The 25,644-nt window shown below is 36.7% G+C and overlaps 8 protein-coding genes across 8 annotated transcripts; 7 read left to right on the top strand and 1 right to left on the bottom strand.

Annotated features, from left to right (window-relative positions):
* Positions 1 to 204: 204 nt before the first annotated feature.
* On the top strand, positions 205 to 8,094 carry LOC103850289. The gene has a single exon (XM_033284455.1). It carries the CDS (start codon positions 6,752 to 6,754, stop codon positions 7,781 to 7,783), a length of 1,032 nt encoding a protein of 343 aa, XP_033140346.1. The 5' UTR covers positions 205 to 6,751; the 3' UTR covers positions 7,784 to 8,094.
* Positions 8,095 to 9,080: 986 nt separating this feature from the next.
* On the bottom strand, positions 9,081 to 10,136 carry LOC103850290 (auxin-responsive protein SAUR50-like). Its single transcript, XM_009127014.3, has one exon. The coding sequence runs from the start codon at positions 9,846 to 9,848 to the stop codon at positions 9,408 to 9,410; it is 441 nt and encodes a 146-aa protein (XP_009125262.1). The 5' UTR covers positions 9,849 to 10,136; the 3' UTR covers positions 9,081 to 9,407.
* Positions 10,137 to 11,159: 1,023 nt separating this feature from the next.
* On the top strand, positions 11,160 to 12,043 carry LOC103850291 (histone H3.3). The gene is made up of 2 exons (XM_009127015.3): positions 11,160 to 11,384; positions 11,579 to 12,043. The coding sequence occupies exons 1-2, from the start codon at positions 11,313 to 11,315 to the stop codon at positions 11,915 to 11,917; spliced, it is 411 nt and encodes a 136-aa protein (XP_009125263.1). The 5' UTR covers positions 11,160 to 11,312; the 3' UTR covers positions 11,918 to 12,043.
* A 1,292-nt stretch (positions 12,044 to 13,335) lies between these two features.
* LOC103850292 (serine/threonine-protein phosphatase 7 inactive homolog) lies at positions 13,336 to 17,868 on the top strand. Its single transcript, XM_009127017.3, has 10 exons — positions 13,336 to 13,761; positions 13,836 to 13,999; positions 14,087 to 14,137; positions 15,446 to 16,486; positions 16,555 to 16,695; positions 16,765 to 16,866; positions 16,942 to 17,145; positions 17,365 to 17,436; positions 17,535 to 17,555; positions 17,647 to 17,868. Exons 1-10 carry the CDS (start codon positions 13,749 to 13,751, stop codon positions 17,710 to 17,712), a joined length of 1,875 nt encoding a protein of 624 aa, XP_009125265.1. The 5' UTR covers positions 13,336 to 13,748; the 3' UTR covers positions 17,713 to 17,868.
* A 54-nt stretch (positions 17,869 to 17,922) lies between these two features.
* Positions 17,923 to 19,900, top strand: LOC103850293 (protein POLAR-like 1). The gene is made up of 2 exons (XM_009127018.3): positions 17,923 to 18,804; positions 18,995 to 19,900. The coding sequence occupies exons 1-2, from the start codon at positions 18,564 to 18,566 to the stop codon at positions 19,774 to 19,776; spliced, it is 1,023 nt and encodes a 340-aa protein (XP_009125266.1). The 5' UTR covers positions 17,923 to 18,563; the 3' UTR covers positions 19,777 to 19,900.
* Positions 19,901 to 20,151: 251 nt separating this feature from the next.
* LOC103850294 (chorismate mutase 2) lies at positions 20,152 to 22,149 on the top strand. The gene is made up of 5 exons (XM_009127019.3): positions 20,152 to 20,749; positions 21,236 to 21,322; positions 21,409 to 21,552; positions 21,630 to 21,722; positions 21,796 to 22,149. Exons 1-5 carry the CDS (start codon positions 20,531 to 20,533, stop codon positions 22,030 to 22,032), a joined length of 780 nt encoding a protein of 259 aa, XP_009125267.1. The 5' UTR covers positions 20,152 to 20,530; the 3' UTR covers positions 22,033 to 22,149.
* A 495-nt stretch (positions 22,150 to 22,644) lies between these two features.
* On the top strand, positions 22,645 to 24,144 carry LOC103850295 (CBS domain-containing protein CBSX3, mitochondrial). The gene is made up of 6 exons (XM_009127020.3): positions 22,645 to 22,831; positions 22,994 to 23,264; positions 23,344 to 23,425; positions 23,498 to 23,571; positions 23,652 to 23,712; positions 23,785 to 24,144. Exons 2-6 carry the CDS (start codon positions 23,001 to 23,003, stop codon positions 23,925 to 23,927), a joined length of 624 nt encoding a protein of 207 aa, XP_009125268.1. The 5' UTR covers positions 22,645 to 22,831; positions 22,994 to 23,000; the 3' UTR covers positions 23,928 to 24,144.
* A 356-nt stretch (positions 24,145 to 24,500) lies between these two features.
* On the top strand, positions 24,501 to 25,130 carry LOC103850391 (NDR1/HIN1-like protein 3). The gene has a single exon (XM_009127133.1). The coding sequence runs from the start codon at positions 24,501 to 24,503 to the stop codon at positions 25,128 to 25,130; it is 630 nt and encodes a 209-aa protein (XP_009125381.1).
* Positions 25,131 to 25,644: the final 514 nt, after the last annotated feature.

The raw sequence follows: 25,644 nt of genomic DNA, 5'->3' as shown, positions 1-25,644 counted from the left end.
CGTTTTATGAAAAAGATGGTAGAGAATTGACATCAAAAGCATGATAAGATATTGATACGAAGTTCGGATGAAGGTAAGAAGAAAAGTATTACACCATCTTTTCCTCATCGCTTTCAATACAATTTCCCGTGTGTATAATTTTTTTGTTACTAGTCAAATGGTATATTTCTATTTTCAAAGAATTATTTAGGATTTTCTTTTTCTTTCCCTATATATTGCTTTGCTTTTACGTTTAGTACAAATGAGGATAAATCTAATTTTCATTTTCTAATTAAAGATAATTAACTGTTTTCCATGACATGTTACACAAACGAGCTTTTTCATCTAAAACTTCAGTTGTCAACAAAAAATTAAAATCATATGGAAATGTTTGAACCCTAGTTCTTCAATTTCCAAAGAAAACTCACTAAACCAGCATGAATTAGTTAAACTCATTTCACCACCACCATGAATAGCTCTTGAGCTTTGTTTCAGTTTTGTCGAATAGAATATACTGTGGTTGAGCCCATGAATCTCAGCAGCTACATTTATTTATTTTATTTTATTTTTTCAGCAGCTACATATACTGAGTTTATAAAAATGAATACATCCCTCTATCTTTAGTACATAGGGTTGCAGAGTAGCCAATTTACTGAGTTTATAAAAAAAATGAAATACATCCCTATCTTTAGTACATAGGGTTGCAGAGTAGCCAACTTATTACTAATCTGCAAATATTTTGGTGCAAAGTAAATTCATTCGAGTGTGAATATACTATGTATTTGTCATAGATCATGAAATTGTTGTAATCGTAGAAAATAAAAAGAAGAAAGAGTAAATGAAAGCAAGGAGGGAGGGGACCGTTAATGACGTTATTAATCTCAACCAAAAATATCAGTTGACACGTGTCGAGATAGTACTCAACGCTAACTGTGGTCCCTAAAGAATTGCCTGCGATCAGGTAAGAGAATCCAACCAATTAAATTTTACATTATTGTCTGTAAGAAGACCAATTAGTAGAAAAATTAATATAATACAGTATATTAGTGTTTATATATACAAACGCATATTCAAAGTTAAGAGAAGTAGGGACCAATTTCTGAAATTTTTGACCTAAGCTAATAGTTGCTGTCTAATCGGCGGTACGACAAATTTTATTCCATCACAAAAAAAAACAAATTAAAAATGGAATATTAACTTTGGTATGAACACATGACTACAGGCAGCATTATACATCAAAAGGAAATAAATATATTAAAAGTGTCATATATATATATATATATTTAAATGTTCATAAAATCATGTAATATGAAAAAGAGCGAATAGTTTAATAAGCAAAACACTACCCAATGATGAGTGGTAATATTAGAAGTTGGTAGCCATCTGACCGCTTCGAATATTTGGCATTACTATTAGATAGATTTTTGTAAGATTTTCTCTCGAGTGCGTTACACGTGAGAAGGCGATGAACAAGAGAAACTATAACAAACAAGTACTCCCCAAACAGCGAGGTGAGCGATGGTTGTTCATAAGGAGTATTTACATGTGTCGTGTAAACATAATAAGGTCTATGTTTCGTGTGGAATCAGCTAACAGATGATTGGACAAAGGGAGTCACATTAACGATCAAAGTCGTCCATCTCATAACCACTCCTGTCCCCACAAGAAGTGTCCTACGTCTCACGGCTCGACTAATTAGTATAGTAAGTACTTACTCTTCTCCGGAGTATATATAACCTTTCTATATCTTAAACTTTTGTAAATTTAAACTTAAGAGATTAAATGGTAAGAAGCAAATGTTTCAGTACTGGAGGGAAAGCAATTTATCGGAATCAGGTAGATGAGATAGTAATAGGAAGCATTAATGGAGTTTTTTTGTTCAGAATATTGATCACACTCACAACAAACACTACTAATAGTCTTATTGACTATACGTGGGTAACATTTATTCATTGCACAAGCATACGTCGATCACGAAAAAGATCATTGTGATCACACACAGACATCTGATCATATCTAAATGAACCGTAGCCGTATGCCCAAACCTCCATGATATAAAGAAGAAATCTAAATGATCATATCAAATAATAAAAAGTAAGGAAAAGGTTACAACCAAAGAAAAGAAGATAGAAACGTTTCAAGGTAGACAAAACGGAGAATAATTGGGGTTATCCACATTGTTGAAAAAGTCTTTGGTTACTTTTTCCTACTCAAATTCTTTCTGGTTTTGTTGAAAACACTACTATGTATTGTGTTGCGGAGTTCTTATCATAGTTCAAAAACAATAGAGTTAGTTATGATGGCTGGAATTTTCAATTCATATATGAAACGCTATTTATATATTTTGAAAAGGTTTGCATATATATATATATACATTATTCTTATTAATAAAAAATAGTTGACTTCCACTTCATCTTTTGACAAATGAAAACTAATTGCTGGATGCTAATTATATATCAATCAGCTATGAGGCCTATGTTTTAGTGAATCTAGTGATGGATGGATGTCTAACTCTATTGATTCGAAATTTGTTTTTAGGAAACAATTTTTATTAATTATATAAATTAAATGTTAAAACATGTTTTTTGAAAGAAAAATGTTAAAACATGTTAGCTATACTTTTTTATAATGTCATGTTAAAAATAAGAGAGGTGTATTTGTCTGCTTCTCTTAGTAACCCCCCGAAGTTAGGCTTTGTTTACTTCCAAAACTGGACCACAGACAAGAAAAAGAAGAAGCATTTTGAAAATAAATTCTGCAATGGACCACTTCTCCACTCTTCTGCGTTCATCTTCAATGCTTCACTGTGTTGTCCATATCTCTCCACATTGTTTGCTTACTTTTAGTTACGCATTTAACATCTATTTGGGAATATTTGGCCAATCTGAAATAGCATCTGGTTTATCTCTTTCTATTCTCTGGTTTCATTTCGCTTGGAATCCAATGCGACTCAGCTTGTACTCAAATATTGTATAGATATTTGGAACTCAACATTTTTTTTTGGATTACTATCTTGCTTCTCAGGATCAAGGAGGTAAAACCAAATAACTTGCAAGCTCAATCTTGTGAATCTTTAGCATATTAAGATTTCATTTGTTCGTACCCTAACTCACATTTTAATCAATCTTGACACCCATTTAATTGATGCACCAAATTTATGTTGTTAATAATTTTTATTATATTATTCTAACATATTAATAATCTTAAAATATGAAATACAATAAGAAGCTAAGAAATTAAACAAGTTAATCGACCTATGCTGAATGTGGCAAAAATCAATATATAATTTATTTATCATATTGTAATGCCCTAAATCATAATTGAGTTGGTGAGGAATGTTATTGGCCCATTTTAACCTTATGGGCCTCTTTCCTTGCCAAGTTTAATATCCCAAAAGGCCAAAACAATGCCTCTAGATCAGAATAAAACACACATGACAAAAACACATATACCATCTGTTTTCACTCATGGACTTCATTAATACACATAGCATACAGCAAATGCAGTTTTTTTAGTTATTAACATTATGAAGCCTTACCAGTAAGGCACAAACACTGCCTTCCAAGGCACCGCATACCAAAAGTAATCTCCTGTTAAACTAGCAAGTTCTAAAGCAGTAGAGTAGTGAGCATTGACATCAACAGGTGAACCAGCAACAAGGAATAGTCTCCGACAGTTTTCTGAGATCGTCCCAGCCTACAGCTTTTGGCCTTGATAACATGCACTACACCAAACTGATGAGCCTAGAAGACTATAGTGATAAGTCCTAAGCGAACTGAAACATAGACTAAATTATAGGACACTGGACACCTAAACGGGAATCTCCTCTGAATTAAGACTAGCTTGGGAATCCAAAGGAGACTTCAAAATTGTGCCCTCAGATGTTGCCTGAAGAACCCACTTTTCAAATCCCATTTTACAAAGAAGCTGCAATGTCTTGTACCTTTGGTTCCAATGAACTTGGTAATACCTTAAAACATCAGAAGAAACGCTTCCATGGATCACAATTAAAAATAGAACCTGTTTTTAAAAGTATTTATTACAGTAACGAGTTTATTAATATATATTTCATTAAACTAATGATCTTCGAGACATGAACTGCTATTTCCCACCACCATAGTCCGAGATCTCTGTTACTTCGTGGCAGCTAATTTTCCGCTGATCGATTATTTAATTTACAAACCATATATTTAAAAGCATGTGTATTTAAACACTATTGAACTACAAATACAAATTAGTTAAAAGTGATTTTCAAGTTAGTGATAAGACCTGCATGGAACAATTTCTGACAAAAAACTATAGAAAATTATTGGTCTAATGGTCTATAATTGCAACATTGTTGTATGTACTTTAATCTTAATTTACGTTTCAGGTAAAAAGTACCCACAATTATGCACCTTCTGTTTTTTATGTATAAATATTCTGCCTATTTTTACCTTTTTGCTAGTATATTTATGAACGGCCAGAATGTTGTCATTTTAGTAGGAGGATTGACTATATACCCATAGGCCATAGCCATCACCTAAATCAGTAATAAAACAAAAATCTATCGTATTTATGAACGGCCAGAATGTTAGTATCATTTTTTTTTCTTTTTGTAAAAGTGCTTTCATTAAAATTAAAACAAAGTACAAAATGTGATTTGTTAAATCACATAGTTTGAGAAAATTTGATACATAAAGCAGAGAAAAAGAGCTAATACGTAAGAAAACTTAGTATTACTCTTAAGATTAACCAAATTAAAAAAAAATATTAGTGGCTTGATAGGAACCTCGACCTCTACGGCCATAGTTATCATTTTAGTAGGTAGATTGATCTTTGATCATATATACATAGCCATAGTCATCACTAAATAAGTAATAAAACAAAAAATCTATCGTTTTAGTCAAAGATATTAGCGAAGTGGGTCTGATAAATAATGTACTTCGTTCGAAAAGTTGGAAGGAGAATCTAAGAAGGGACAGTGTCAGAAAACGAAGGCTGAGACTCGAGATGGAGTTAAGTTGAAATGTTGAATACTAAAAGCGTGTTGTTGTTTCAAAAACTGACCTGGTCTTAGTCTTCGACATGAAAAACTTGAGTCATCCGTTTCTCTTCATCGTTTGATTTTGTTACCTACTTTTCAAAAGTTACTTGTAATGAAAATCCACAAATGATGATTCTTCAACTTCTTTTTTACACATGAAACACATTCATAAGCTATACATTTAATTTTGTTCAAAAAAAAAAAAAAAAGCTATACATTTAATAAAACATGCGCCTATAAACAATATGTTAAAAATGATAATTGTCTGGTAAAAGTTTCTATGATATCATTAAACCCCGCTTTTAACCAAATAGCCTTTTATGATTTATCACTGCTAAGTGTTAACTCTTACCATTTCTAACTTGTTTTCTGGCTGTTAAAAAGTTCATATACATATTGTTAAACTGATAATTACCTACTAGACCCACAATTTAGTTGCTAAATTTGGTTTCTTCACCAGGGATTGCATGTTCAACGAATATAAGTTATGTGTTTGGTGTGTAACAGCTTCTTACACAAATATATCATCATTAATTTGAGTTCGAAGTTATATGTTTGGTGTAGAACAATAATTCTGTTTTAGAGATAAAACAATAACATATAGTGGGTTGTTATGCATGTAGATAGTAATATAATAATCTGTCTATCACAGTTTTAATTTCTTGAAGTTGAAGTTTCAGAACAGATGTTATTATATAAGATAATTAAGATATACAGATGATCTAACAGAAACATCAAATTAATAATACAGATATACAGATTTTCAAGAACTAACAGAAATATCAAATTAATAATGATACTTATCCACCTCCTTTTAGCTGTCTGCCAACTTATCCAGATAACTGAAATATCAATAAAATACGAGTTTTGACAAAATAATTAAATAATCTGAAAACGATGTTTTCATATTCGACCGAGCCTATTGTATTTTATTTTGTTCCCCCGCAGCAGAAGAGATTAGCATAAATTGCCTTCTGAAACTAGCAATGGAGACTAGAGAATAGAGATTACACAAATGTGATATAAAAGACGACATAAGATCAAAAGTCTAATAATTTGTCAATATCACTATATATGCTAATCTGATGTGAATATATCCAGTAAGTGTTCTTACAAGTGTATATATTTTAGATATAAATTATGAATGGGTATTTTCTAATTTTTAACCACTTGTAAGTTCTATAATGTGAAATAATGGAGTACCTATTGATTATGTTCTCCAATGAAGTGTCAAGTTGCAGGCAGTTAATCATATCATGTTCCCCATACTCGACTGCTAAGCAATGTTTAGGGACCCTAATTTTTACACACAGCACACACCTTTTTACTGTTTAACTATTTTATATTGAAAAGACTATTACGTTTTTATACTATATCTGTAAATGTTTCACCTTTTTTTTTCCTCTAGATTATCAATTACTAAACATTACATTAGAAAGCACGCCCGTTTTGATTGATAAGAGATGAATATGCGTTGATCTCATCATCCCTCTACGAAAGTCAAGTTTGAAAAAGTCAGTTCATATCCAAGTTTACAAGTTGCTAGTTCCAAGTTCTTATAATTATAATCTTACGTCTCTATCGTATATCCATCCAAATTTTTGTTACGTATGTTTCAAGCCAAACATCATTATAACCCATTCCATTTACATGATTTAAACAAAAAAACTTGTATATATAAATAAAACGAAACAAAGAAAAAAAAACCTCCAACACAAACTTCCGAAAATAACGGAACACACACAAATGTCTCCCTCTCCATCTCGATCTCCCATTGTCTCCGGCGATCCGAACCTAACGACTTGTCTTTACCAAACGGACCACGGCGTGTTCTATCTAACATGGTCACGCACTTTCTTAGGAGGCCACTCTCTAAACCTCTTCCTCCACTCTCAAGACTACTACAACAGCCATTCTTCCCCTCTCTCCTTCCCCTCCCTCTCCTCCTTAGCCTCCTTCCACCTCAGCTTAAACACATTGACCTTCTGGAGAAAACGCGGATCCAAATTCATCTCCTCGAATATCCAAGTCCTCTGGGACTTGACCCGCGCCAAATTCGAATCCGGATCCGAGCCAAGATCCGGATTCTACGTGGCCGTGATCGTCGACGGAGAGGTGGGACTCTTGGTCGGAGATTGCGGCGACGCTCGGGTGAAGTCGCCGGCGAATAGACAGGCTCTGGTGATGAGGAAAGAGCACGTGTTCGGAGGTAGCGTGTTCGCCACGAAAGCTAGGTTTGGTGGTAAGAACAGAGCGATCAAGATCGATTGTTGTGTGGACGAAGACGCGAGGTTATGTTTCTGCGTGGATTCGAAGATGGTTCTGGAGGTCAAGCGGCTGAGGTGGAAGTTCAGGGGGAACGAGAGGGTGGAGATCGACGGAGTGGCGGTTCAGATCTCGTGGGATGTTTATAATTGGCTGTTTCAGGGGAAGAGTTTAGGACACGGTGTGTTTATGTTCCGGTTCGAGAGCGATCCCGAGGAGAGAGAGGGAAGTGGAAACGACGTCGTTTTGTGGAAGCCGAGAAAGTGTGGGAGTGGGTTTAAAGGGATGGTGGAGTGGAGGAAGATGAGGAGGAGATTTGTTAAGAGTAAGAGGAGCTCTTCGTCTTCTTCATTGTCGATGTCGATGTCTTCTGCTTCGTCGGCTTGTAGCTCGTCGGTTTTGGAGTGGGCTAGTAGTGCTGATGAGTCCGAGTACGGTGGAGGAGGATCTTCCGGTTTAGGTTCTGGTAATGGTCTTGGATTCTCCTTGCTGGTTTACGCGTGGATTAAGTGAGTTTTGGGGAAAAAGATTAAACTGTTGCGGTCAAACAATTATTTTTAAAAAATTACTGTTTTATGACGTTTTATTACCACCTCTTAAACCACGGACAAGAAGAGAAAATATTGAAGTAAATTTTATATATATTCAATTTTCGTTTCTGTATCTTTTTCGTATATATCTCACGAGTATAACTTAATTAAAGAAATTCGAGTACATTTTGTAGAAGAAAAAGGTTGATATTTGATGACGGTGTCTTTGTTGTATTAGTTGTTACATGTTGACTCCAGTGGGTTTGGATGATAATCAGATTATAGCTTTGGATTTAGTACGATTTTTATACCATGATTATAGTTTGGTCGTAGTATTTTATAATTTTTATTTACTTACTGATTGTCCCTTTTTAATATTTTTTATATAATGAAAAGTTATGGGGGAACATGAGTACATACGCATCATCGATGCGTGGTGCTTAAGATAGGGGAAAAAGGGCGACGCACTCTGGTCTCTGGGAAAATATTTCATGTTTTCCCGACAAAGACCAACGTAACATGTGAACAATCGGTCCCACTGTGGCACTGTCTTCCCTACTCTTCTTCGCTTTTTGGTACCCCCCCCCCCCCCCCCCCCCCCCCCCCCCCTATTTTACGATACAATTATTTCATCATTCAGTTTACAAGTTGCAGACAGAATCTGATGTAAGCGCTAATTATGCGATAACGATACGCAGACAATTCTACACCGGCAGTTCCTACGGAATAAATTCTCCAGAAATGGTTGACATCTGATATTGTGATGGGCGAGCAATGGTTAACATCTGATCTTGTGATGGGCCAGACAGGTCAGGCGTGGCCCAATTTAGCTCTCTTTAACCCAGTTTTCATTTGTCCTGACCCGTTTCATCATTTCTTTAAAAAAATTAGTATGTTGCAAATTCGTGATAATTTTACCACCGGAAACAAGAACGCTAATGCATTACAATGCGGTGAAAGTCCGATCCAACAAAAAAAAAGCCTTCAAAGCCTTTTTTATTGCAAGTGTTTGAGCGCATTTTACCATGTTAGGTGTGTAAGTGCAGAAGCTGCATCTTCAAGGTGAAGTTTATTTGTTATTACAGACTGAATATTTTCTAGTTGTGGTTGTACTTATGATATTCTTGCTTGCCCTGCTTAGGGCTAGGTGATAGCATCCAAAGAGGACTGATATTAATTGAACAAGACCAAAGGAAATCAATGACTCGAGTCATAATAAACATGCTAAAAGGCACTGCTTACACTCATATTCTTAATAATTACTACTCATTTATTTTGACTACAAGGTTCTGCAGTCTATACGTTCGTTGTTAGACAACAATAACCATTTCGAAAGGTTTGAAAAATATTTTTAAAATGAAAGAATGAGTAGATAAACATAATGGGTATTGCTGAATATATTTTAGAGCAAAATACCAAAATTAAGTAACAAATGAATAAATAAATGTAATAGAAATTGATCAATCTGTTTTACAGCCAATCCCCAATAATGACCACTATTTTGAGTATTTTCTCATGAACTCGTATTTGAACCCGGGACGACACCTTTCACGGCCATCTCCTGCGTATCCCCCACCATGGACCCGATACAAATGGGATCAGGTGGATCACCAGATAATAGTCTTCTCGGTGAAAAGCAACGGCCGAGATTCAATCAAACGATCCAGCTTGCTCCTAGTGCCACCGCGGCGGTTCTTCTTTAAACTGTCGGTACAAGTAAACCAACACGACCGGGTTATTAACCGAATCGATTCCTCAAAAACCGATTCGTCACATGGGATAACCAATGGACCGTGGTTCGCAAACCCGAACTCCTCCTCGGCTTTGGCCAAGAGGCTTCTGATGATGGGGTGGTTCAGATGCGTAGCACACACCACGAATCTCCTGCAACTGCTTCCAACGTGGACTGCCACGTATCCTGACGGCACATCCGACGGCACACAGCGTCTGACAGAGGAACTTCGCGCCTTGCTCCGCCATTGCCGGAGCATCTGTCTCAGCTTCACAATGTGCCGGATCTTGCTGCATTTTCCGATACCTCCAGCCATTTTTTTCCGAGTTGCGTGTTCGAAGAGAAAGTGTAAGAAAATGGAGAGAAAGGATTGATGCTGATGGATTTGAGATTTTTTTGAGGGGCGGTGTTTATATACTAAAGACAGTAACACAATGCCCTCAGTTACCCAAGATAATTACGATACAGCCATTTTGGTTCTTATTTTTGGCGGCTTGCGTCAGATGCAACATTTGTGTGATGGAATATGGATAGATTAATTATTCTGGAGATTAGTGATAATTAATTTTGTTAAAGGGAGATTATATGCGATTCTTAGAGGAGGAACATCAAAGATCTTGTATGTTTTCTTCTTCTTGATACATTGGATGTGTTGATATCCACAATAGATTATGGATTCGACATGTGAAATTTACAGTTGTTGATTGGTTCCTATAAAATCCAAGGTTTCTAAATTTAATAATATGCTAATGAACCTTTCATGGAAAAAATGATAACTGGCCGCCATTAGAGAATATTATAGTTTGGTAAATGTTGATCGTTCATAATCATAATTAGTATTATAGTAAATCAATAATGGTGGTTAGATAAAAGAAGTGCCAAGTTTAATAAAAAAAAGTGGAGTTATTACTACTATATGGTAGGGAAATAAGAGCATGTGTTGATGACAAAGAAGTGTTGGGAACAAAAGACAAGTCTATGGAAAAGAGATAAAAGTTAAAACACCACCTAGGATTCATCATCTTGGTTGATTTTTAATAAAAATCTTCATATTGAAGATGAGATATATCATGTACTATATATATTAACATGTTAATACAGTACTGGATAAAAGAAAAGTTTATTCGAAGCGTGCATCATACTCATGTTAAATTATACGGAGATTGATTGAAACGATATGCACATGATCATCTATCATCCAATCATATGCCTTATTAATGTCTTCGATTAAATGTACAAGATTATATACTACTATGCAGCTATTTCCAACGCAAATGTGAGACTCTATCCCTGGTCTAGTTTATGAATGAGCAGCAAAGTCTCTCGTTTACATGATTAATAAATGTGGGCCAACCCAAGTGCATGTTAGGTCGGACCAAACAGAGGTTGGATTTGATCAAACTTAGCTTTGGAACACTTCTCCTTATAATTGGGCCTGAACAAAACACACAGTAAAAGGTCAAGAAACACGGCTTACCAACGAATGGTTCAGTTCAAACCGTCGTTACATGAAAAGAAACACAAAAGTCCACGTCACCGATCCATCTTACAATCAAACCAATGACAAGCGAATACGCAGATCGCCACGTCAGTAATCACAATAATTAATCACATCCAGACCGTCAAAAGTAGCCTGATCGTACAGTTTCTGTATTTTCCAAAATTAACCGACTCCACATCCACTATATAAACATACACAATAACCTTTTAACGTTTCACATCGATTACAAATCTCGCTTCTCTTCAATTCAATCCTTCGAGAAAAAGTCGCATCTAGACAATGGCTCGTACGAAGCAAACCGCTAGAAAGTCCACCGGAGGCAAAGCTCCCAGGAAGCAGCTCGCCACCAAGGTTTGTTCTTTTTTCAATCTTCTTTTATCTTAGGGTTCTCAATTTGGGGGTTTCCTAATTTCGATTGCGTTTCTAATCAATTAGAGTTCTTAGGGTTTTCAATTTGGGGGTTTCTGATTTTGATTGCGTTTCTGTTCAATTCGATGTGAAATTGAGTTCTCAGCGTTTTCAATTTTTGATTTTTATGATTACAGGCGGCGAGGAAGTCTGCTCCGACCACCGGAGGAGTCAAGAAACCTCACCGTTACCGTCCCGGAACCGTGGCGCTTCGTGAGATCAGGAAGTACCAGAAGAGCACGGAGCTTTTGATCCGTAAGCTTCCCTTCCAGCGTCTGGTTCGTGAAATCGCTCAGGACTTCAAGACGGATCTGAGGTTCCAGAGCCACGCGGTGTTGGCTCTGCAGGAGGCGGCTGAGGCGTACCTTGTGGGTTTGTTTGAGGATACTAATCTCTGCGCGATTCACGCGAAGAGGGTGACGATCATGCCCAAGGATATTCAGTTGGCGAGGAGGATTCGTGGTGAACGTGCTTAAGATGTTTCTCTGTTTTCAATTTTAGATTATGATCGTGTATTATTATTAGTGTTTTGGATTACATTGTGTTAAACTTTCAACCAGCTCGTTTAATCAAGACTGATATTAATCTTTTTTTATTAATCATGTTTCTTTGTTGAATCGTTTTGATTGATAATGTACGAAACAAACATGTTTTGGTTCATATTGAGACGAGACGGGAAATTATAGAAACCTAATTTATCATTTTGTTCAAAGAAAGACTTAAAAAAAAAATTAACAATTTAAATTAGACTTTTCATAATGTGAAAATTCTCTTCCTTTTTTTCACAACACCAACTCGTTTCATTAAATATGGAATACTTCTTGTTATGCAAAATTTAATGAACGATTATTGGTATAAAGGAACATAAATTTGGCTGCAGCTGGATCAACAAAATTTGGAATTAGAATACTACGTCATTCTATTTGATTCTGAAAAAATAACACCAGTTATAGGGAAAGATCATTCATAAAGCATTTCTAAATTTTTTTTGGAATAAATGGAAAGAGAATGCCTAATTTTATTTTTAATTCAATTAATACTTAATTTTTATCTCTATTCCATTCTTTTCGTTCCTATAACTACTTATATTCCATTCATATTCATTCCCTTTATTCCGTAAAATGGTTTCTACTTACAATCAAATCCTCGTTGTTATTAAACGCCAGCTGAACTAGAGCCATCTGAAGATGCTTGATCTTGACAATAATAGTATCAATAGCGTCACGACACCAAAGCCTGAAATCAGTAGCAACCTGATCGTTTCTGCTGCAAGCTGTGTGAAGTTTCTTAGCAGGTTCACCGATTAGATCAGTAAGAACTGCTTCAATGTTCATGTGCACATTCTCTCTATCAGTCCTCCATTCAAACTGATCTTCTTCGATCTTTCTCTCAATCTCATCGAGTCCATGCAGAATGCTATCTCTGTCGATGTCAGTTATAAGATCTTGTAACCACAACGACGAAGATTATGATTTCAGAGATGACGATGAAAATGAAGAAGTGGTAAAGAGTGTAAAACCTGGTGAGTTAGCATTGTGGCGTGAGTTTTGCTTCCATTGGTTAAGGTGGTGAAGGAGGAGGAGGAGAAAAGGGTTTTAAAGGTCTAAAATGGTTTTTTTTTTTGCGGCGACAATAGTCAGAAAATTCAAGAAGGTAGTTTACTAGTTTCTATTGTTGTGTGGTATGGTAAAAAAGAATCAGAAACTTTAACCGGCCCGGTTTGATAAATTTATTATTGGGAAAAAATATAAAATATGTTTCGGTATAGATCGGCTTAGCTGTTACAAGTTGGTTCAGAAAATCAAGCACTAATCATATTAGAGCATCTCCCAATAATCACTTTGTTTTTTTTCTTTAAATAGAGTAATTCTATGATGTAACTAAATTTTATTTTAATAATATTCTGTTTTAGAATAGAAACAAAAAAAAATAAAATAAAATAAACTTACTTTAGCTTTTTATAGGGTAAAAAATAAATAAAGTTGGAGCAAATTTATTTTAAGCTTAATTTTAGAATAAAAAAAGAGGTTATTTGCACTTGGCAATCAAATCTTTTAACACTAACTATTATTCTTTATTTGGGCCTCAAAGATATGGATCCGGCCCATATATATAAAAAATAACAACTATCCTTTTCGGTTTCTAAGCAGCAAAATGCGCGTGGTTTCTTTGACCTAGAACCGGCAGGAAGTTAACACGAAAACGCTCGTCCCTCTCCGTGCTGCGCGGCGGCTGCAATCGCCGGAACTGTGCCGCCGAACTCTGGTTCCTCACTTCCCTCCCTCAATCTCACCCATCTTCATCAACATGCGGTCTCCAGGTAATCGCGTAGATCTCTTATTTCACTCAATCGAATCCCCTCCGTTGTAAAATTTGAATCATGTTTGTGTGTAGAAATCTCGAAAAGGGTTTTAGATGCGAAGCTCGAAGCTTGCAGATTCGCGTTCTTGAAGCTAAACGCGGTGAAGACGACCAAGATGAAGAGCTATAAGCAGTTGCGTACTTTGCTTATGTTGAAAGAGATATCTCGACGTGGTGCTGATCGTGACTTTCTTAAAGTAACGTTCTGAGCTTATTAGTATCTCTTTTCTATTTATATATTTGCTTATCAAACATAACGCTAAAAGCTACCTTCTTTGCTTCAGGATCAGGAGAATAGTGTGACTAGAATCCTCTGTTCGGTCTTAAAGCAAGTGGTAAGTGCACATGTGGAGCAGTATCAGTGTTCTGAAAAAATCGGTTTAGATGGTGTCTAGAAGCTCGCCTAATCGGCAATCGGCAAATCGGAGTTTAATGGAACCATTTTTCTAGAATGATTTTTTAAAAATTGGGCTAATCGTTTTAAAAAAATTGTATAAGAGATGTCTAGGTGCTCATTGGTACTAAAAATCAGTTTAGACAGTGTCTAAGAGCTCGTCTAGTTGGCAAATCGGTGTTTAACAGTGTCTAGGAACTCGCCTAGTTGGCAAATCGAGGTTTTAACAGTGTCTAGGAGTTCACCTAGTTGGCAAATCGGGGTTTTAACAGTGTCTAGGAGCTCGCCTAGTTGGCAAATCGAGGTTTTAACAGTGTCTAGGGAGCTTGCCTAGTTGGCAAAATTGGAGTTTAACAGAACTACTTTTCTAGAATGATTTTTTAAAAAATGGGCCTAATCATTCAAAAATTTTATAAGAGATGTCTAGGCGCTCATTGGTACTAGAAATCAGTTTAGACAGTGTCTAAGAGCTCGCCTAGTTGGCAAATCGAGGTTTTAACAGTGTCTAAGAGCTCACCTAGTTGGCAAATCGGGGTTTTAACAGTGTCTAGAAGCTCGCCTAGTTGGCAAATCGAGGTTTTAACAGTGTCTAGGGAGCTTGCCTAGTTGACAAAATTGGAGTTTAACAGAACTACTTTTCTAGAATGATTTTTTAAAAAATTGGCCTAATCATTCAAAAAATTGTATAAAAGATGTCTAGGCGCTCATTGGTACTAAAAATCGGTTTAGACAGTGTCTAAGAGCTTGTCTAGTTGGCAAATCGGGGTTTTAACAGTGTCTAGGAGCTCGCCTAGTTGGCAAATCGAGGTTTTAACAGTGTCTAGGGAGCTTGCCTAGTTGGCAAAATTGGAGTTTAACAGATCTATTTTTCTAGAATGATTTTTTTAAAAGTTGGCCTAATCGTTCAAAAAATTGTATAAGAGATGTCTAGGCGCTCATTGGTACTAAAAATCAGTTTATACACTGTCTATGTGCTGGTCTAGTCGGCAAATCGGAGTTTAACAAACTATATTTTCTAGAATGATTTTTTAAAAATTGGCCTAATCGTTCCAAAAGCTGTATAAGAGATGTCTAGGCAGCAACTCGGAGTTTAACCGGTGCAGAAGCAATAATTCTCTATAAAGCGTCTAAAACCGTTTGCCGATTTCTTAAACATTGATTGAGCAGTATTGTAATGAAACTGTGAACCTGTCTGCAAATTTTAAAACTTTGAAAGTGAGTTGGTTTGGAGTTTTGTTTTTGTGTGCAGGTGAGTAACGCAGACCGTTCTTTAAAGTCACTTCGCGGGTTTCACTACGAGACATTAGACGAACAAGAGAAGCAACACGTGAACAGAATGATATCAAGCGTACAAGGAATGTGCAGTAGAAAATACGAATCAGAAACCATTGATCATCATCTAGACGACATGACTGAGCCAATGGAGATGGAGATTTACTTAGGAAACGGAGACGACTCTTTCAGCGACATTGTCCTGGAGCCGATCTCATGGCCTCTGGAGTCTCAACTAACTCCAGAATGGGTCGAGAGCTTAACCGGTTTATTAAACCAGTTCACCTGGAAGAACTCTGTTCCTTCCGAGTTTCCTTCTACATTACCATTCTCTGTTGCTGCTTCTCTGGTGGACTGTGCGGCGCAGATTCTAGACAAAGAAGCTAACTGCGTTAGAATCAGTTGCTGCGGTGAGAGTTCAAGAGTGGTTGTGGTCGGAGATCTCCACGGACAGTTCCACGACCTCCTCAAAATCTTTGATCAGTCAGGAAGGCCTTCGGAGAGTCAGTGGTTTGTGTTCAACGGTAATTACATCGGTCGAGGAGGCTCTTGGAGCTTAGAACTGTTCTTGGTTCTCTTAGCTTGGAAGATTCTGATGCCTGAGAGGGTGTGTTTACTCCGAGGTAGCTCGGAGACGAGAGTTTCTGCCGAAGAGCTTGGTTTCTTGAAAGAGACGTGTGATAGATACGGCGAGCACGGTCCGGTGCTGTACACCAAGTGCATAGATTGTTTTAGAACGTTACCTTTGGCTTCGGTGGTGGCGGATAGCGTCTACACAACTCATGGAGGTCTCTTTCAAAGCTCCTCTGAGGTGGATGAAGATAGCGCGTCTTTACTGTTGGGTTCTTTAGAGGAGCTTGAGAAGGTTGAGAGGAGAGAAGTTGGTGAGAATGTAACTCTTGACCATGTGTTATGGTCGTGTCCATGGATGGCTGATGGTCTGAGCGAGAGTAATTACAAGGGACTTCTTTGGGGAGCTGATTGCACTGAGAGTTTTCTTAAACAATCGAACTTAAAGGTAAAATGGTTAACTTCTAATGATGTGATTTATTTAAACTTTAATGTGTTTGTTTTTACCGTCTTTAGGTGATTATAAGATCACATGAAGGACCTGATGCAAGATCAGATCGAGAGGATATGGGGAACATGCTGTGCGGGTACTCAGTAGATCATGAAGTGGAGTCTGGAAAGCTTTATACAATCTTCAGTGCTTCAAATCTCTCACAGGTCTCACTTTCCCTTGGCAATCTTTAACCTGTTCTGCTACTTTTCTAACTGTTATTTGTGCATTATTAGGGTTCGAGAAGCTATGAAAACGAAGGGTCATATGCTGTTCTTGAACCTCCGAGCTTCACAGAGCCCAAGTTTGTTTCTTACACTGTTGAAAACGTCCCAAGGGTAAAAACTAAAAAGCTGGAAAACTTTTTGATTGTGCAATGCCTTAGGCTTATTCTTGTGTGTTTGCTTTTACAGTCACTACATCAAAACATAGGCGTTGGATCTTCAGCTCAACAAGAGATAATGTGGGAGAATAGGACATGTCATGGGTTTGCGTCAGTGGGGATATCTAATCCTCCTTCTTGGACAGTTTCTTTGCCTAGTGAGCCGAGTCAGATTCTTCAGCTTCAAGAGCCTCCTCAGGTCTTTGAAGGTCTTCCTCTTCCAGACACCATTGAGGTAATAATACCATTTATCTCAGACAATGTTCAAGAAATCGCTAGACGTTAACTGACACTTTATAAAGAATTATTGATTACACGGATGATTAGACTGGTTTTTAAAAAAAGTCGTTTAAAAAATGTTCATTTAGTTCCGATTTGCTTAGAACACTGATATCAGATTATTGGTGGTTTATGATGATAGTGGTGCTTATTGTGTGATTGTTATGAATTGCAGGAGCCTCACAAATCAAACTATGACTACTTGTTCAGACTCATAAGCGCTCTTAAGCAGGAGGTTCAGATTAGGGTAAAGATATGCAAATCCCTTTTTAGTTTCTTGGTTAGCACGTTATCTCTGTTAAATGACTTACACTTGGTTTTGTGTTTATCTTTTCCGATTTGCAGGACACACGCGAGAAAGAATTGGTAAGCTATGTGAAAACCAACTTGTAAAAATCACAATATGTTATATTTAAAAAAGTTGATGAATAATAAGAGTGTTTTGAACAATACTTAGATGGATCATTTAACCAAGACGAAAGCTACATTGGAGGTCATAAGCCAAATGTCATCTTCTCTCTGAGCATTTAAGACAGCAAACCCAAATGATTTTGCTCTTTGTTTTTTGTGTGTAATTTTATTTATCCCACCTGTAATATTTTGGTTTTAGCTTCTCGTTATCAGTAACAATCATTTTATTTAAAAAACGAACAAATACGAATCTTCATTTCAGAGTAAACCAGATAACAGGCAGATTCAAATTTAAATTTGAAAATTATTATTCAAAAAAAAGTAAAAACAACAACGACTTGTCTGGAATTTATGATGGTCTTTGGTAAAATTCATAAATGATCTGCAATGAAGACAATATTACTGGATTGTGTTATTCCAATGCCATTTCTTTTAGTCAACGTTGCAAAGATTGCTCTATTTATGGCTAAACCATTCTCAGTTCCTCTTTTTTGGATCTTCAGTCATACTCTTTGACCCTAATTAGTTGTACTTATTATATAAAGTTCTACTTAATTAAACTATTTAGTTATATTTAAGCAAAAGATAAACAGTGAAATGAATTTTACAAAATTGTTATAGATTTTCTTATTGGTTTTGTTTCATGCCAATTATTGTGCCTAGATTTTATTACTAATAAGTGAAGAAAAGGAGAGGTGATAGATAGCATTAAAAGAGTTTACAAACATTCAAAAGTTTCCCTCGCAAAGACAAAAAGAAAAAACGCATGTTGTAGATCGAAGTCGAAAGAACATTATGTTTCTCTCGTGATTCTCATTAATACATTCCTCTCTCTCTCTCTCTCTCTCTCTCTCTCTCTCTCTCTTTGTCTCTCTGTCTCTTCAATCCTTTATTTATAAATCTCATTCTCTCTCTCTCTCTTCTTCAATTCATTTATCTTCTCTTTTGAGTTTGAATTCTCCAATGGATGGCGGAGCAGGTTGCATGCGGATCAGGCTTCCATCGCCACGGAGAGCCATGTCTCGGTGGTTTACCTCAAAGGAGAAGATCAAAGAGAAGAAGATCAAAGAGAAGAAGAAGAAGGCTATGGTGGAGAGCCGTATGAGAGACTATGATGACTCGGTGAGGATCAAAAACTTCTCAGAGGATGATCGTCATGGAGTTGGCCAATCTACAGATTCGTCGCCAAGCACGATCGATTCAGGTAAACATTTTATTATTATTATTATTATTCACAGACATCGCCATTAACATATGAATATAGCTTGCTGATAGGTAACGTTAGTGTGTATAATATAATGTTTGAAATGTTTTTTTTTGGTTCTAAAAACATTTTTTAAAGTTATGTCTCTCAATTGTAGTTTTGATTATTATTATTATTTTTTGTTTTTTAGAAATGAAAGGAAGGGAGCTTTTGTTTAACATTGGAGTGAGCTGTTATCTCCTACATCTTATTAGTACTGGTAGAGAAGAGATTCACAAGATAGTGGATCTAAGGAACGATCTAGAGAAGCTTCTTGAATGTCAAAACGATGAAATGAGACGAAAACATCAAGAGTTTATTAAGATACGCGACAATATAGAGAAACTACTAGAGTTTCACAATGATGAGTTGCGGCGAAAACAAGAGCATTGTGAAACCTCAAGTGAAGTTGTGGACGGTCCAGAATCTTCTACTGATCACTATCACTCCCCACAGTTCTTGGATACATCTTTGATGGAACGTGAAGGTTCTTTGAAACATTATGTATACAAGGAAGATGAAGAAGATTTTGGAGGAGGAATGGATCAGCTTGAAGCGGAACTCGAAGCTGAGTTTGAGCTTCTTCAGATTGGTCAGGACCACGAGGGTAACTATTCTAAACTGTTGGGTTCAGAGAAGGGTGAAGATTCAGAAGAAATGAGGTTCAGATACATGTCTTCACTAGTGGAGGAACAACAAGGAGTGTGTCCTTATGAGCTGGAGAGAAGGCTACACGAGCTCATGGAGACAAGACAAGAAGAGGAGATAAATGAGCTGCAGAGTGCGTTGGAAGATGCTAAGAAAAGGCTTCATGTGAAGGAGGCTGAAGCTTCTTGGTGGAAAGACACTGCTTATATAGTCTCTGAACATATTCCAAAACCTTCTAGAATCACTTCCAACTCTCAAACTCGTTGTTACTCTCTCTCTAGGTAAGAAAGTCGATGTGTCAAAGTTATGAGTGTATGTAATCTTGTGAAGAAGTTGAATGCTTAATTAATGGTTTTGCCTTTGTATTTTCAATTCATTACAGTTTGGTATAAATAATGTTTCATCAAAATATAATTTTGAATTCTACATTATTCTTGCTAGATTTATAGTTATAAGTAGTAGATTCGAGGGACCAAATGCGTTCTGAAAGATCCATCACAGGTTAACAGTTCAAGTACAAAATTTATGACACACTGATACACGCAAAAAGAGAGTAGAATTTAGATTTCATTAGAACATATCTATTCTACTGATAATATTTTTCAAAATGTGATTTTCCTGCACTAGACTAATGCTTAGAATGCATGCTTTACCTTTTAAGAAAATGATCACTACTCCTTCAAGCAGTCACAATAAATCACTATAGATAGTAAGAAAGTAGACAAGGACACAAATCTATATTTTTCTGACAGGATTGGATGTACATTATAGCATTGTATACTATAAATATTTGTATAGTCTTGAGTTTTTGAATCTAGATGGGCCCTAAACCACTAGGCCCTATATCAGCCCAGTTGCATCTTCCCTCGTCCCTCGTATTCGATTTCGTTTTGATTTCTACGCCTCGTGTTATAATTTTTCGTAATTTATTATTTTCAATTCTCTGAAAAGACGCCTAAAGCGACTCAAAAGTCAACAGCTAGAAGTAAGGGAGTGTGAGGAAGAAGAAGAAGAAGAAGCGTATCGTGGTTGAATCAGCATGTCAAGCGTCGTCGTCGAGTCTGATGTACAACTGAGTCTTGACTCGATCAGGGAATCATTGGTCAGGCAAGAAGACACCGTCGTCTTCAGCTTGATCGAGAGAGCTAAGTTCCCACTCAATTCACCTGCATTCGAGGAACCTCGCTGCCTTGATTCAGGAAACTCCTCTTCCTTGACTGAGTTCTTCGTCAGAGAGATCGAAACCATCCAAGCTAAGGTAGTAAGGTTCACACCCCAATTCAAACCTCATCCTTGTTCCAAAAAAACTAGTTACAGAGATAATAACTGCATCGTTTAGTTTGTCTATTATAACTGAACTATTAAGCTAGAGAGAGTCAATCACGGAATGTTCGGATAGGAACCGATTGACAAACTTTGGTTCGGATCAATGTGGATCGGATTAAATTGGATGGATCAGGTTTTAATACCATGTTAAATTAAATCAGCTTTTAACCTAAAACCGACTGGCTCATCTATCTTATATATTACTTAAGATCCTTTCCAACGTCCAATGTGAGATTGTTTTTTTCTTATATTTAGTTGTTTAAGACTCATTATATGTAGAGACTATCAATGGGAGATTAGGTCTGTTTTTTTCTGAATGTTTATGTGATAAAATTCATCTCAAAGATTTGAACTGAAGAGATGATCCTACATGTTTGTTGATTGGTTCACTTGATAGCCTCAATGTATGTGTTAATAGGTTGGAAGATACGATAACCCTGAAGAGAATCCTTTCTTCCTTGACAACATTCCTCACTCTATTTTTCCTACACACAAATATCCACAGGTATGTTTTTTTTTTTGTAAAAGTTTTGAAACATTCTCCTTTAAACTCTTATGCTTGAATCTAACTTTTCTTTCTCTCTTGTTTAGGTTCTGTATCCTAAGGCTTCATCGGTTAACATAAACAAACGGCTTTGGGATGTGTACTTCAAAGAACTGCTTCCTTTGTTTGTCAAACCTGGTGATGATGGCAACTATGCATCAACTGCTGCTTCTGATCTCGCTTGTTTACAAGTAAGGAGATATTCTTTGGATTTACAAAATCAGTTGTACGTTTGGTTTATCTCTTGGTGATATTGATCTTGTTTAAGGCTATTTCGAGAAGGATTCACTACGGTAAGTTTGTTGCTGAGGTCAAATTCAGAGATGCTCCACATGATTACGAGCCTGCCATTCGCTCTAAGGTACCAAACTAGTGTTATGTGGGTTTATTTGGTTTTGTATTAAATGATGAGACCAAAAGTTAACTTGTTGTAGGATACAGAGGCATTGATGAAGCTTTTGACGTTTGAGAAAGTGGAAGAAATGGTTAAGAAGAGAGTTGAGAAGAAAGCAGAAACGTTTGGACAAGAGGTGAAGTGCGTCTCTGGTGATGATGAGAGTGAGAAGAAGTATAAAGTGAAACCATCTCTAGTCTCTCGCATATATGGAGAATGGCTTATCCCTCTCACTAAAGACGTCGAGGTTGAGTATCTTCTACGTCGTCTCGATTGAATCTTGAGACATTGAAACAAGAAGTTCATGAGTCCATTGTCTTTCCCACAAACTCTTACAAAGTTGTTTCATTACAGACTATCGTCAAAGATATTGAAACTTTTCCAAAATAACATTCACAGTGCATATGTAAACCGGACTGGTTTGCGGTTTTTGTGCAAACCAGCCAAACTGAACCAATTTTCGTCGGTTTTGAGTTTCATCTAGTTCAGTCCAGTGGGATTTTAAAAATGATTCAATTTTCGGTTCGGTTTTCGAACTTTAAAAAATCGAATTATCCAAAACTAACCGAAATAACCAAATTAAGTTAACCAAAAAGCTGTTGTTTTAGGAAATGAAATTAAAAAATCAAAATTAACCTACAACCAAACCGGGAAGATTTTTTTGGTTAAATTTTGTGGAATTTTGACCGAATCGACCTATCCCGAACCAAAAATACCCGATTCAAATTAACCGAATAAACTGAATCCACCTGGTTAATAAACTGGACTGGATTAAAACTGAATAGTTTTAGTTTGGGCCTATTACAGTGGGCCTTAGGTCAAAGTTAATACTGAGCCCATTAATAATACCTGGATAAGACAGAATAATTGAATGAACAGTCATCACTATTTTAAGGATAAAAAAGGACAACTCGTCAGTGTGTCACTGTCGGAAAATAGTTTATTTATATTTTGATGATTATCCATAAGAACCCTTCAAACTCTCCCACTCAACTCTCTCCTCACCTTGTCTCTTGCTCATACTCTAGAGTTCTTCAGCTCCCCCACTCCGATCCATTCTTCTTCTCTAATCTCAGGTCTGAATCCCTCCTTCTTCGCTTGTCTCTACAGCGTTTCCTTTATGTATTAAGGAAGTTTCCACTTTTAGCTTATCTGATGCAGATCATTCTATTTTCGTTAGATTCGTTATCGTTGTAGATCTGGTTTTGCTTCTTCTGATGATTTGAATCCGTTATTAGGTAAAAGATGCAAGCTGCGATTCGTTCGTTTGTGTCCGGTGGAAACGTTGTGAAAGCCTCACTGCTGCAGCATCTCCGTGTGATCAACCCAGCGATTCAGCCTTCTTCTGTGTTTTGCACGCGCTCCGAGTCGACTCAGACTTCTCGTATGGAGGAGCATGGGTTCGAGAGCACGACCATCTCTGACGTCATGAAGGCCAAAGGCAAAAGTGCTGATGGGTCTTGGCTTTGGTGTACCACTGATGACACTGTTTACGACGCTGTTAAATCCGTATGTATATATCCATTTACCTTTTTTTTTTAAATGGTATCTTTTGGGTGTTTTGGTTATGTTCTGGTTTTGGTTATAGATGACTCAACACAATGTTGGTGCCTTGGTGGTTGTGAAACCTGGTGAGCAGCAATCTCTTGCTGGTATCATTACAGAGAGAGGTAAGACAAAACTTTAATGTGAATGATTTTTTTGTTCTGTTCTGTGTGTTTTGACATTGTGGTTTGTTTTAGATTATCTAAGGAAGATCATAGTGCAAGGGAGATCATCCAAATCAACAAAAGTAGGAGACATTATGACTGAAGAGGTATTGATTCATTTTATAAATATTTATTACTTGCTTTTTGGGGATTAAGCTGACTGGATCGGTTGAATTGGTGATTGCAGAATAAGCTTATCACCGTTACACCAGAGACCAAGGTCTTGCGTGCTATGCAGCTAATGACAGGTAAGTTGATTTTTTTTTTCCATAAAGATTGCAATTTTTTTCGGGTTTTAAAATGTCGGTTTAATTTTACAGATAACCGGATTAGGCACATTCCGGTGATAAAAGACAAGGGTATGGTTGGAATGGTGTCCATAGGAGATGTGGTCCGTGCAGTGGTGACTGAGCATCGTGAGGAGCTTAACCGCCTAAATGCTTTTATCCAGGGTGGTTACTAGACGGTTTGAAGATTGGTAAGAAAAGTGTTACGTACCGTGTTTTATCCTCTGCTTGATGATCCTCTAAAGCTTTTAAGATCGAATGTAAATATGGAGTCTTCTCTGATTTTTGTTGTTGTTGTTGTTGTCTGTCGTTTTCATTGGTTAACTTGTCAAGACTTGGTTTTTGAGCTACTCTGCAAGATAATAAAACAAAAGGACTCTCCTCTTTATTGAATATTATTATGATGTTATGTTTTTTTTTGTTAGAAATCATGCGTTTTAATAAATCAGTTGTGATTATAACATTTGTTATGTAATTATTGAAAACCTGTATATGCATAATGGTACATAAATTATTTGAAAACTTTTCTAAAAACGATTTCCTTTTTATTTATTTAAAAACGAACAATTTCCTTTTAATGTTCTGAAAATATATGGTCGATATAAATAAACGGGAGAAGCGGGAGGAAGAGTTGAGAAATTCACTGAGGACCACGACAGACAAAACCAAATTGGTTAAACTCAGAAACGCTCTGGTTTTTTCTTTTTTTTTAGGTTTCGTAAGATTTCTATCTGTTTACGATCACGACGATGTGTTGCGTTTGCGGTTGCTGCGAAAGCATCGTAAAACTCTTGTGGGCCGTTATAGCTTTCGCGATCAACTCCCTCATCACCCTAGTCATCATTGTCTGCACAGTATCATTCATCGTCTGGGCCATGATGCGACACGACGCCGTCAAGTTCCGAGTCCAAGCCGCAGAGCTAACGCAGTTCACCTTTGATCCAGACAATACCAACCTCCATTACAATCTCTCGCTCGGTTTCTCCATCCGAAACTCCAACTCTCGCCTTGGGATCCACTACGACAGGTTCGACGCTAGGATCTACTACGACCATCACCGGTTAGCAGCCGCGTCCGTGCCGCCATTCTACCAGGGACACAAGTCGACGGTTGCCGTTGGAACGGTGTTCCAAGGCCAGAATCTAGTGTTGCTCGGTGATCGCGGCCGGGGGAGATTTGAAGACGAGCGGCGCTCTGGTGTTTATGGGCTCGACGTAGAGCTCAAGCTTAGGGCTAGGCTTATGTTTGGGCTTGTGAACACGTGGCGGTTTAAGCCACGTGTGCGTTGTGGGGTCAAGGTGCAGTTGAGTTCCGCTGATGCTGTAAGAGGGTCTGGATTTCAAGGATTTCAATCCACCGACTGCCACATTCATTTTTGAGATCCACTCATTTGTAGGGCATGAGTTATATGTTTAGTCATTTTTATTTCTTTTTCAGATCATTAGAATAAGTCCTCAGCATCTATTGGATTTTTTTTTCTTTTTGTAGCAACATTATAAGATGTGCAATACATTTGTTTGGAATTAAAATTGTTTATATGTTATGCTTTGATTTTCATGTTAACTAATGTTAAGAGTTTAGGAACATCTGAAGCTGGTCAAACTGTTGCATATGAGTTTTGAAGTGGACCACAGTTTTTTTCACAGCACTTTAGTCAACGATTACTTCAAAACTTACAAGATAGAACATTAAGTATATTTTTAATTACGTGTAAGACATTAAAAGCTTTGGATCTATACTGAATCTATGTTCTAGTTTTTTTTTCTCTTATACTCTTTCTGTTTGGTAATAGATAATGTTTTAGAAGATGTTTTTTTGTTTTAAAATAAATGAAATTTTGATAATTTTATATTATTTTTAACTTTACTGAAAACTGTGTAACCAATCAGATTT

This window comes from Brassica rapa, chromosome A02 (assembly GCF_000309985.2).
Source record: "Brassica rapa cultivar Chiifu-401-42 chromosome A02, CAAS_Brap_v3.01, whole genome shotgun sequence".
In the NCBI taxonomy this organism is placed as follows: domain Eukaryota; kingdom Viridiplantae; phylum Streptophyta; class Magnoliopsida; order Brassicales; family Brassicaceae; genus Brassica; species Brassica rapa.
This window is presented reverse-complemented; position numbering and strand designations above follow the sequence as displayed.